Source organism: Branchiostoma floridae, chromosome 8 (genome assembly GCF_000003815.2).
Source record: "Branchiostoma floridae strain S238N-H82 chromosome 8, Bfl_VNyyK, whole genome shotgun sequence".
NCBI classification, from domain to species: domain Eukaryota; kingdom Metazoa; phylum Chordata; class Leptocardii; order Amphioxiformes; family Branchiostomatidae; genus Branchiostoma; species Branchiostoma floridae.
Genome location: NC_049986.1, coordinates 4967130 through 4980043, shown reverse-complemented (window position 1 = coordinate 4980043; position 12914 = coordinate 4967130). Strand labels below are relative to the sequence as shown.

Here is a 12914-nt window from a genome sequence, read left to right as displayed (position 1 = left end):
ATGTTTATATAAATATATATCACAAATTGCATCAGAAGGAACTTAGTTTGTAATAAAAAATAATGCATATTCATTGTGGGTCAAAAAGTTTTACAAAACCTGTTTAATGTGCCAATAATTCATCTGACATAAATTATGATAATGAGGGGGGAAGGGGGGGCGACATGTGGAACTCGGGATTTTTAAGCGTAGAATCTAGTCTAACTTACCAAAATAACATAAAATACGCGGCAAGGCACAGCTTTTTTAAAAAGATTTCTTGTTTCTAAGCATAGCCATAGCCATCAGCAACCTAACCATTTACATGACTTGCTATGAGGTACAAATGTAGAGAACTTGGTTGTGTGTAGGAGACCTATGAAGTCTCAACTGTCTGCTGGATTTTTACAAGTACATGTCATGCATTGAATACACAAGAAAAACTGTGTTTTTGATATTCAGACCTTCTCAAGAATGACTTGAACACCTGGATGTATAAAGTACAAGTATGCATGTATTACGTTACACCTCATGTACACTTGGGACGTTATGTATATTGCACTTAAGAAGGTCTTTAAATTAATTAAAATTAATTTTTAAATTCTGTGGTCCTATAAATGGTGTTGTATTAATGTGAAGAAAAGAAGAGGTTAAACCTGCAATCTGCAAAAAAAACTTCCAGACTGTAGGTAAAAATACAGCTTGCAATTTTGGAGACTCAGTGTAAAAAAACAAAGACATCAGAAGCTCTTTGACAGAGGTAAGAAGTAAGGGTACATGTACATGTACATGTACATGTAGGTGTGAAGTATGAATGTCAGTGTTCTCACCAGGATTTTTTCACAGCATATATAAGAGGCATCTTAGTGCAGCAAAGCCACATTGGTATGCGATGCAGGTATGAACATTGTAAGGGGTTTAGGGGAGTCCTGCCATGAAAATTTTTACATTCATAAACTTCAAAAACACTACTTTCTGCATTTTGATGGCCAAATTTAGTGAAAACACTATTGGCCTTTGTTACAAAACAGCCCAGAATAAAATTCCCCTTTGTTGATTGAAAACAGTGTAGGGTAGGGGCCCAAATCACCGCATGACGAGAACACTGAATTGTCTGATGTAAGACGTTAGTACTTCTTGGGAACCCACCTCAGACATGAAGAGGTCCATGACTCTACAGGCCACCTGCAGGGGGAAAACTGTGGCGAACAGTGTGAGAAACCAGGAGGAGGCGTACATGGAGGTGTGGAAGCACTGCGTCTGGAAGTGGATGTGCAGATCTGGTAACAGTTCCTGCAGCATGTGGACAACAAAAAACTGGTGCCTTAGCATTTGCACAAAGCCTATGCGATTCGTACGAAATTATGTGATACGCACGAATCACTATGTGAAAACGCACGAACCTTATGAAAACCACACGAATCACTATGCAAAAACGTACAAACTTTATGTGATTCGCATGAATTACTGCATGACACACATAAACCTTAAGCGATTTGCACCTTATGCGAAACTGGTCGACCGCCGCCGGGTCACGTAACATAACGTCATTTGCATAAGGTTCGTGCAAATCGCATAAGGTTTGTGTGTCACATAGTGATTTGTGCGAATCATATAAGGTCCCTACATTTTTGCATAGCTATTTATGTGATTTTCATAAGGTTTGTGCGTTTTCACATAGTGATTCGTGTATATCAAAGGATCTCAGAAAGAGCATTTGGCTACTTTGGCTATGTACGGCCATGTTGATTGGATTATATGGATGACAGCCGTGGGGCGGGGGAGCTTTCATTTTCCAGCAAAAAAAAAGTTTTCAACCACACCGTAAATCGTACAAAGAACCAGCAAAAGGAGAAAATACATGCCTGGCCCCATAGATTGTAAGAAATTATACTAATGTCATAGAATACCACTTAGGTCAATTCCAAGGTCAAAGAAGAAAATGTGAAAGAACAAATACAGTATGAAGAATCTACTGTTTGGTACACTATAGTATAATATATTATACTCTGTGTCTTCACAGTCATTTATTCAACCTTCCAGACCACTTAATTTCATAATGAAGGCAATTATTTTTTGGGCCAAACTTATTTTATTCACACACTTGCATCCATTTTGTGGTTCCCAGAGGATGTCATCCATATAATATATTATTCTAATATATTCCATTAAAATGGAATCAACATGGCAAAATTTACATGTAAAATCTAAAAATATCTCTGTCAGCAAAATGGATTACAGTTACTGTACAAATTTTGTACAGTTAACAGTTCTTTAAGTGTCCACTGCCAAGATAATGTAAGTTGTAATGTAAGGCTATCTGACCTGCACCATACATTCCAACTGGAACATACACAGGCCCAGCTCGGCCATGCTGGGTTTGAACAACTCTCGCAGGCGATAGTCCTGCATCAGATGTACCAGCACACAGAACGTCTCCTCTTCAGGCATCTACAAACATCAATGTGTCAGCACTTGTCTACATACATCATCATAAGATAACTGCAAACTTTGACAAGCCTGGAGTAGTTGACTGTGGATCAAATCAAGGATCGACACCCTGCCGTTAGACTTGTATACATGCACATGTACACTGTAGGTCTGATCGACTAAGACATGTACAAGCAATGTACATAACAGGAAGGACAGCAAACTGTAGACAAAGTACAAGAACATAGTTACAGACCAATGCATAACTACCTCCTCCTCTTCATCATCATTTGTAGAATAAAATATCATAATTACCTGCATAAGTAAAAGTCCCACAATGAAGCCACTCCCTTGGCAGTACCCAACCTCCCTGTCATGGAGAGAATAGGCCTGAAGAGATATCAAATACAAAATGATGTCAGCTGGTTTATACTCAGTCTGATACTTGCAGCATTAAAACTTCACAAAGTAGTTTCAGTTTCTGCTAAGATTCAATTGATAATAAAAAAAATCAATTATCATTTCTTATCAAATCTTTATTTTAAGTCCTTTTTTTCTGGATCTTTTTTCAGCCAACGTAATGAAGAGAGGAGTTACGCACCAATTGAAAGCTACAACAGCATTCAAACCTGAGAAGAATTCACCGTAGTTATATGTTTATCATGACATTGTGCTGGCTAAAGAAGAATCATGAACAACAAGACAACATACCTTCATGACATTAAACAGTGTCTCTTGTCCAAGACCATCCTTTTCTCTGAAGAATTCATGTTCGGGATATGTGCGGGCAATATCTCTCCTTATAACCTTCTCACAGGGCGATGTGGCCTTCAGGTACTCGGCATATTCCTCCTTGAGCGGTGACTGGTGGGCGTTACACAGCAGCTGCCATGCAATACCTCTGAAGTGGTGGGGAATACCTCTCCGCACTAGATTCTGCAAAAAAAGAGTTCCACAACATCATCACCTCTGCCTATAAGTACAATCACTGCCTCATTGACTGCAGAAAATAGGCCCTCATTCATGTATGTTGATGTTAAACTAAAACTACAACGTGACATGTTACACAAATGTTTCAAATATGACATTCCAATTTATAATATACTGCAAATTTTATTGACATGACAAAAAGTACAGTGACTCTTGTATGGTCAAGTATAAACTACAAAACAAAGGTGAATACAAAATAAATCTTAAAATTCTACTAACTAAACAATATATAGGATACTAAGAAAACCTTAGTCTATACAATCAGGGCATGGGGCTAAACACGGGTGTCACTATCCTTTCTAATCACACATAAAGCAATCTTTTATGTATTTACCTATCTTAGCATTATCAGGACTGTCGGATCTAAAGATATACTATCATATAGTCAAATCTACGTCTGGTATCGAGTATCGTGAAATCTATAGTATTTTGACATAGGAATGTGAATAACTTATTGTGTAACATATGATAGATATATGTGGAGAAGGAGACCTCAGCCAACCGTTCACACTTACGCCACATCTTCAGAAAAGACGCTGGAGCCGCATGTTCCCCGTTTAGGAACTTTATTCGAACCGACACACAACAAACATGTTTCGCCGTGTGGCTTCCTCAGTGTTATGGGCTCGAATTATTGTGTAACATATGATACATAGGGCACTCTATGACGAAATGAAATTCATTTTCAATTTTCTTCGGACAAAATGGGCAGAACCTTTGGTCAGGGGCTATATTGAAGTATCTGGAAGTTCCTGTTTCTATATTTGATTTAAGCCTACTAATTCTCAACCGTGTTATGGCTTTATAAATTTCAAAGTGATTTATATCATAGAGGTATTTTTCTTGTTTATAGCAATTTTTGGAACTGTTCAAATGGGAAAGTTTTGAATTCTTTTTGATATTGCTATATGTGTCATACAAAGTTCTCATTATATAAGCAAATAAGATCAAGATTTGGATAAATCTTATCCATGGATGATCTTCTCTTCCTAAATTATGAAATATGAAAGTCTTATCCTAACACAGAAGCATTTTCATTAATCGTACAAGACTAGTGAAGCTCTACTTTGCATAATTTGTGTTCAATGATGTTCCCACAATGAAGCCACTTCCTTGGCAATACCTAATCTCCCTTTCATGGAGACAATACCAAATGCTGCAAGTTAAGGGTGTCTGAATTTCAGTGAGAGCAGAAGCGGGAGGCACTGCATATATTACCTGGTTGGTCGGCAGGAGTGCCCTGCTTCTGACGTGTGGTCGAACGTGAAAACCAGGGTACATGTACATATATCTGTGACAGGGTTTCTACTGCATTTGTTGCATGCATGCTTATGACAAAAATGAAATTAAGAAGAAAGCAGCTTGGGCACTCGTTGAGAGGGAGCTTGTACTATAAGTCAAATAATAGGACCTTTTCAAAGTCTGCTAGTGCAGAGTCCCATGTTTTATACATGTACATACCCTGCTCTACACGTGCATCCTGCCTACCAACAATGTAATGCTATGCAGTGGTTCTCCCTCCCAAAACAACTACATGTATACTTGGTGGGTGAAGTCTTCAACAAACTGAAATAATACGGTATTTCTTTTGCCATTTCTGTCCCACTTGGGCTGTTTTCGACTGGAGGCGTTAGAAATAGAAAAGGGGGTTCTACCTGGTTCTATTTGTTCGATATGGTGTACGATCAGAATTGGTCCCTTGGGGTTTATGCTTTTTATGAACATAAAGTATGCAAATTAAGTCCACATTTGCATAATTTGCACCGCATTATGAATGTCTCTGCCAAAGATACCTGCATGCTAAATATCATGGAAATCCATCATTTCTACATGTATACTCCATTATGCTCCTTGGAAGATTTTGACAAAATTGTCCCTGCAGTTCCAGAGCAAACTGCTACCTGGCCCAAACATACATCATTTCCTTACATCACAAGCTATCCACCACCAAAAAAAGAAGACCATATCATGTCCAGGTCAAAAGATACAAAAAAGGAAGTTCTGCTGCAGTACCAAGGTCACACACTAGGAAGTAAATATTGTTTTGGTGTATCTTAACCCTTAAACTGCCAAGCCCGGATATATGCAGCACACATTACATGCCCTGTGTGCCGCATCCGGATATATCTGGGATAGCGTATTCCTCCAAAGTAGCAGCTTTGCGCATGTGTAGTGCACAAATGCCAGAATTTAGGGACTTCGGCCTTGTTCGGTGGTTTCTTTTCTGGCACTGATAGCATTTTATAGGGCTGAAATTCTGGCAGTTTAAGGGTTAACAGGCTCATTGCCAGGTCTCATTGTGTTATCTGTCCTGTATCAAAGAAATGACAATTATTTAGTAATGACACCGACCTTCAGGAACTTTGGTTTCCGCTTGGTAAACTCCTCCCAGTCATTAACAATGTCTCCCCAGACGACCCAGGTATCCTCCTCAGTAGGAGTTCTGTCCCCTCCTGACTCCGTCATGTCCTCGGATGCACCATAGTTGTTCAGGTTACTGTTGACAGAATCACTGGACACCAGGCTGGTCCTGGAGCCTCGCGGAGATGAGTCTGACAGTGACTTCAGTGACTTACTGTCAGCCTCCAGGATCCTGAAACATTACTGGTAAATCGCACAATGGTACACTGCTCCAGAAATGACAAAATGACCTGCCTGTTGCAAGTATTCCTGCAACATTAGAGAATTTGTACTCATATCTCCATGACATATTCTGATTATGCAAATGACTTTGATATTTACATAATCAATGCTTGGGCATGTACACCTTAAAAGTTTAACTAACTTACGTGTACACATGTCACAATGTTGACAGTCCAATCATTTTTCACTTGTAGGAAATATGGCACTTTTGTATTAATCACATAAATTAGGAACTTATTGGCATAATCAGTATCTGTTAAATTATTAATGTTCAACCTGCCATTAACTGTTGTTGTTGTTGTTATGGGTGTGCCAAGTACTCTCTCTATACAGCCAGGGGATTGCAAGGTGCTTACAATAGGCGGGATTAAATCGCAACAGTAGAGAGTCTAGGGACATACATGTAGGGCTGCAGGTTCAAACCACTCACACCAGGAAGGACCCCTACTATTTTCAATAGGTGTGTTGGGTTTTTAACTTGAGGTTTGGCTCTCATCAAACACAAACTCCTATTTAACGTCCTATCCGAGGGATGGCCCTAACCGAAGCTTGGAGAGTGAAGTGAGGAACGTCGTGTAAAGTGCCTTTCCCAAGGGCATGAGATCAGTGGCATATCAACAGATTCTGTCCCAGAACCTCTGGCTTATGAATTGAATACCCTGCTGATTGAGTCACATGACTCCATGCGGAACATGGTACATTTGAGTCTAATAATGGAGAACACTGCAAAATGTAGATTTTCCTCAGTTACCATGCAAATAAAGTCTCAATTTGAATAATTTCTACTTCATTATGCACATCTCTATCTAAGCTACCTGCAAACTTAATATCATGGAAATCCGTTATTCCTTTGTTCAACTATTCTCCTACTCCTAGGAAGATTTTGACAAAAAATGCCCCTTTGATATATAAGTTCAAAACCAAGCTACTAGGAGGCCCCAATATACACCATTGCTTCCTTACATTACAATAAGCTATCTGACAACATAAAATCAAGACCATAGCACATCCAGGTCAGTCAAAAGATACAAAAAACAGAAATTCTGAAATGCAGTACCAAGGTCACATACCAGGGGGCCCGAACTTGACCTTCCCAACCTCCGTCTTCCCAACACCTACCCAAATATCAAATATCATAAAAATCCATCCAGAGGTTTTTGAGTCATGCTGACTTTAAAATCTGTTAACACAAACAGACACACATGCACAGACAGATAGACAGACACGCCGAAAAGAATTATATATTCAATGTCCATTCTTTAAGGAGATGAATACAACAGGGTGTATTCGTAAGTACCAGCCCAACAGGGGCTAGGACTATACTTTATCTACATGTATGTCATACCCACGCTGAGAAAAACAAGTATCAATGCGAAATGCGCCAGAGGTTGAGTAAATCTGGTGTCCTTGAACAAAAAAATGGGAACAACAGCTATTCCAATGTCCAAATCTGGTATTTCAATTTTCGACTGTGCTGCACTTGACAAGTGCGGAGTGCATTCACGTTAATCAATGAAAACCTGTGTTACACAACTTAGAACCCCGTGTGATACGGAAATTTATCACCCTGTCTGTAACACTCGTACAGTGTACTGAACGATATTGGGGCCCAAGTATGACAAAAAGAGGCTTACAACTCTTCACAGATATGATGGCTTATATACTGTAATAAAGTCCTAATTTGCACATTTATTATACAACTACATTGAATAGCGAAAAAAGCATGAAAATTCAGTCATCCCCTCTTGACTTAATATACTTTTTCAGATCTCCCAGCAGATCTACTGGTGGCATAACACAGTACCAAAAGGGCCAAGCAAAGTCCAGGCCACCCACAATTCTGCTTGGAGGTAAGTTTTAAAGTCTGCAACTGAACTGCCCCCTGCAGTTCAAAGGAAAGCTGCTGGAGGGCTCAAACCTAAATCACTACCTGATTACATGAGCTGTTATACCGACCACAACTTGTGACCAAAGCTTGTCCAGCACACAAGATATCAAAATGTTGCAGTACACACAAGCACGCACTAACGCAAATGCTCTGGAAAACATAATAAACTACTTGACAAATTTAATAAAGCTAACCATTGGAAGACATATCATAACTCCATTCCCACACAACTATGACAAATTAAAACAAAAATGAAGTGCCTGTGCACGTCTTGACAACGTTAACATATTAGCTACATTGTAAAAGTCTATTATTTACAGGTTATTTTGTGCTAAAATGCTAGTGTTCATTGCTGGCTTAGATTTAGGTGCACGTGTGAAATTAGGTAACTGTTATGCAGTTAATGGGAAATTTGATGTGTACACTATTACAGTAATTTGTACTGTACATTCTCACAAGTCAAAATATCATGTACAACTAACTTAGGGGTGAAAAGGCAAAGGAGTTCAAAAGCAGCAAAGATTTTTGAAAGAACTGTACGTTAGAAAAGAACGTATTTAGATATCTCTCTAATATATATTTGTTGTACAAGATTCAACATTTATACCCATCTTACATTTTCATTCAGAGTGTCTAAGTACACAACATACACCACAGTACAGAACTTGACCAGTACTACATGGTTGTGAACTCTTCCATACTGACAGCCTACCTTTCAGTCCTGTCTGAACTTGACAGCCTGGCAGGAGAGGAGGCTCTCCTCACACGTTTGGGAGGGGCAAGGAAGCGATCAAAAAAGCCTGTTGACTGTTCTGGAGGTTCCTCTATTTCAGCAGGAATTTCACTGACAAGCTGTACTATATCCACAGTCCGGCCCGACTGGCTAAGTTTATCCATTCTCTAGTCTTGGATGTTACAAAACATGTGCTATGTCTGTGACAAGCCTCAGGTTTGCAGAGTTGAAGAACAGGCAGTTGTCTGTTTCCCCTACATGGGCCTCACCCTATACCTGCCACATCAGCACCCAACTTCAACACAAAGTTCCAGTGTCAGCGGTCAACACCCGCAGTAATTACATCATGACGTCCTTCAGGCTGACGCCCTCCCTTCTTATAACCTCTGCACACTTCTCAACACAATTTCCCAGCAGTGTTAAAGGTCAGAGGTCAATAATTAACAATTATCTTTACCCCAGGACATTTCAGGTGAACTTTTAAAAATGAACATAATTTTCATGGTAACATAGTTTAAAATAACAATCTAGTTAGTATCTTAAAGTTAGTTTGCATTGCATAAATCAATTTCATTCACGACAGATATTAATACTTGCAAGGGGATATGTCATCCTTGTAACAAATGTGGCAGTGTGTTTTGGGTTGGCTGAATAAAAGTGGAAAATGATTAGATTTGCAAATAATTGTTGGCTTGTTTCATGAGGCCTGACCCCTCAAACTGTCCTTTACGGTGTGTAAGAAACAAAATGGAGCATTGATGTGTGCACAGAGGCAGTTTAATTACTGTGGGAGAATACCACCTACAGGTATTAGTCTTACAGCAAACTGGAAAAACAACTTCAGAGGACACCTAAAGGTGTTCTCAGTTTCTAGCTTGGATAGTGCCACGAAGCCCCAGGCCATTCCAGTAGTGCTACATTCTAGATTGTGTCGTGCATTATGATATATCAGGTCTAACCTGAATTATGAGTCTCATTGATGTATTACTCCGAGTGGGTACCCTAAAGTAAAAGAGGTCCGAGCCAACAAATAAATGGCTGCATGGACACATGTTTTTAGCGGTGAGAAATTCCCTTTTAACCAGTGGAACTGATCTCAAAAGTTAGATTGGTGAAAGCTTGTTGTAACAGTACTGAAGAAATTAGCAGGTAAAATTTTGCAGCCGCGCACTAGGTCGGAGCTACACAGTCCTGACAGAGTGGTGCGGCTGTTCACAAACAGCGAAAAAGTGCTTTTTGTGTGGATTGACTAATCGTAGTTTGTAATTGCTATAAAAAAATCTATGTATAGTTGATGTTGGCAATTTTTTCCACGATATAGGCCTAAGGGTAAATGTGCTCAACATAGAATGAAAAATCTGCTGATATTTCACGTAGCTTCATTATGAACGCGCCCATGTAAACCACGAATTAACAGAGAAGTCTATGGGAAGAAAAAACTCATCAACGAGACCTTAAAGAGACTAAAATTTGATATTTTCCAGGAGAGGCATTCTATCTTGTTATGTGGTTGAGTAAAAAGAGTCCATTTTGATGATAACTCTTGCTTTTGCAGAGATCTTCTTGCTCATATAGGAATACATGTAACGCTAGTTCACTTTTGTAAATACCCATTTCTGAAAGCAACGGTTACTGTAAGTGCAGAAACTTTCACGGTGGTTTGATATTTGCGGTTTTCGCAGTGGCTTCTTCACCGCAACTTAAAACGACCGCAAACATTTTTTCCATGGCAGTAAGAGAATACATTGCATAGCGCTACCACAAACTTAAAACCAATGCGAAAAGTCATTTTTCCCGCTACCGCGAAATTAAATCCCCGTGAACTTAAATGCACTTACAGTACCTCCTGGATAAAGGTGAACTAGTGTTACGTTAATGTGCTACCCATGTTACGATTTACACATTCTGTATCACCTTCTCAATGCACATCAATTGTGCATTTTACCTTCGCCAAGAGGGTTAACGGGGGCTGCCCTAAGATGCTTCCTGCCCTAGGATGCCACAGATTTTTTGCTAATCTTATTATGCAAAAGTATGCCGTGTTTGTTGCCACTGACTACGATGATTAGAAAGATAAATAAACCAAGTCCAAACAAACAGCTGTTTTTTCCATTAAAAAATACTTACACATATTCACTTCCCTTTTTTTTTGTAGACAGAATTTTTACAATAATGTTGGTAGCGCCGAATCGCTGTGGTCACCTGTTACTAGGTATTGGTGGCTCGTGTCCCTAAATATACAACCTGAACAAAACAGCCACACAACTGTCATACACATAAGAAATAAAGCTTCACAAAACACTAAAAATATATTGGTCTTCAAATGTTTGTTGAGTAGAAGCCTGGCCATAGAAAAAAAAACATATTAAGCATCACCGCCGTTGTTTTCCCCAGGGAGTGTGGCCCCGAAGGTGGCAGACGAGCGAACGGCCCAAAGATTTGTTACTCTAACAAATGATTTGTACCGTCTATAAAAATGAAACTTCACAGAGTGATGTCGAATATGTATCCCAATACATACACAGAGTTTTTTTTGTGATTTTGGCGTTGTCGTTTTTCGTAATAATTTTGTTAGTTGGGCTGCCGCATTCAGTGCATTTCGCCCATTTGCCATGAATACATGACCTGGATTGTGATTCAGCCGTCCTTGCGGGAGACAAGAAGCACACACAATCACAATTCTACTGTCGAAAGAAAGGTAATATATCATAAAATTAGAATTTTTAGTTATGTTTATCTAAATTGGTCACCAGCATACGAAGAGAGCAAATTACAAAAGCGTGCCAAGTTAGGGCGCACTGTCTAACGCAGCTCAAAATGGGAAGTTGTCGGTGTTTGCCAGTTGTACCGCGGAGGGTGAAGGGTTCATGAACCGTATGAAGTAGGGCTGGGTATCAGTACAGCGTACCGGTACAAAACCGGTTTTTCTTATTGGACCGGTCCAGAAAAACCGGACCTGAAAAAATTAGGTGGACCGGATGTTGGACCGGTTAGAAAATTAACATATTATTTGATCAGGCATTCACACGTTTTGGCGCTTGCAGGTGGAAGAAAATAACAAGAGTGAAGTAGAGTAGAGTTTATAGTCATTTCCACCAAGTTTTACAGTCAATCGTACAGGTGCAGTTAGTGTTGTAGGATTTTAAGACGCCAGTGTAAGTCTTATACTCCACCAAACAGATTTCTTTGTAGTGAAATGGACCATTAATATATTGGTATGAGTCATACTGAATCAGGTCCAGGTTCAGGTCCGGACCTGGACCTGATCCTTTGGACCTGAACCGGACCTGGACCTGAATTTTCTGTACCGGTACCCAGCCCTAGTATGAATGCATTCCTTATTCAAGTATACCGTATGGTCTTTAGATGGATGTGTTAAAAATTCATTGATCAAAACTTGACCATGCTGTGGTTGTGACTTCTAATTGGTAGATAGCTCTTGGGGCTGGAGTAAGTGCTGTATATTAGGCCTGGCAGTATAGAAAATTCTGGTATAGGTACGGTCTAGAGGATCAGGTTTGGACAGGATCAGGTCCAGGTCCGGACTTGAACCTGGACATAACTGTTTGTATGGGGCAATACTCAAAACAATGGTCCATTTCACTAGAAAGGAATCTGTTTGATGTAGTATCCTTCAGTTCAGTTCAGTTCAGTATCCTATCTTCACGTAAACAACTGTCTCTGTTAAGTTGCACCAATTTTGACTGTAGAAACTTGATAACTCTCCTCTACGTTGCTCTTGCTATTTTCTTTTATCAATAAATTAACCTCAAAACATGTGAACACCTGCCGCCATAGTTCCAGTATAATCTGTTCCTTTTCTAATTGGTCCAACATCCAGTCCACTGGACTTTCTTCAGGTCCGGTTTTCCGGACCGGTCAACAAGAAAGAACGTTTTTTGTACTGGTACACCATATTGGTACCCAGCCCTACTGTACATGTACATGTATATGTCACAGGAGAGATGTCGATCCAGTAGAATCGTCGATTCTCCTAGGAGAGATCTCGATCGGAGCTGGTCCTAGGGCCAGCTCCGATCGGGGTCTCTCCTAGGAGAATCGACGATTCTACTAGTATAGATTGCGATCGGGGTCTCTCCTAAGGCCAACTCCGATCCAAACTCAAATGATGATAAGATATTGGAAAAAGACTGGTATCAGCATCACTCCCAAGAGAAACGGCCATACTACTAGCAGAGACCCCGATCGGAAGTGGACCTAGGACCAGCTCCGATCCAAAACTCAAATGAT

General features: G+C 39.8%; 1 protein-coding gene across 5 annotated transcripts in view; it reads right to left on the bottom strand.

Moving 5' to 3' along the window:
* Positions 1 to 12914, bottom strand: part of LOC118420603 (EVI5-like protein) — a 39297-nt gene that overhangs the window by 18851 nt on the left and 7532 nt on the right. For 2 of the 5 annotated variants that reach the window (XM_035827441.1, XM_035827442.1), the window contains exons 1-6: positions 8643 to 9063; positions 5752 to 5992; positions 3121 to 3345; positions 2725 to 2799; positions 2305 to 2430; positions 1129 to 1272 (exon numbers count right to left, since the gene is read on the bottom strand). In XM_035827441.1, the coding sequence (XP_035683334.1) occupies positions 1129 to 1272; positions 2305 to 2430; positions 2725 to 2799; positions 3121 to 3345; positions 5752 to 5992; positions 8643 to 8827 (996 nt within the window). In that variant the 5' untranslated portion in view covers positions 8828 to 9063. Of the gene's footprint in view, positions 1 to 1128; positions 1273 to 2304; positions 2431 to 2724; positions 2800 to 3120; positions 3346 to 5751; positions 6004 to 8642; positions 9064 to 12914 lie in introns of those variants that run through there. The other 3 variants (XM_035827443.1, XM_035827444.1, XM_035827445.1) reach the window with 2 other exon arrangements.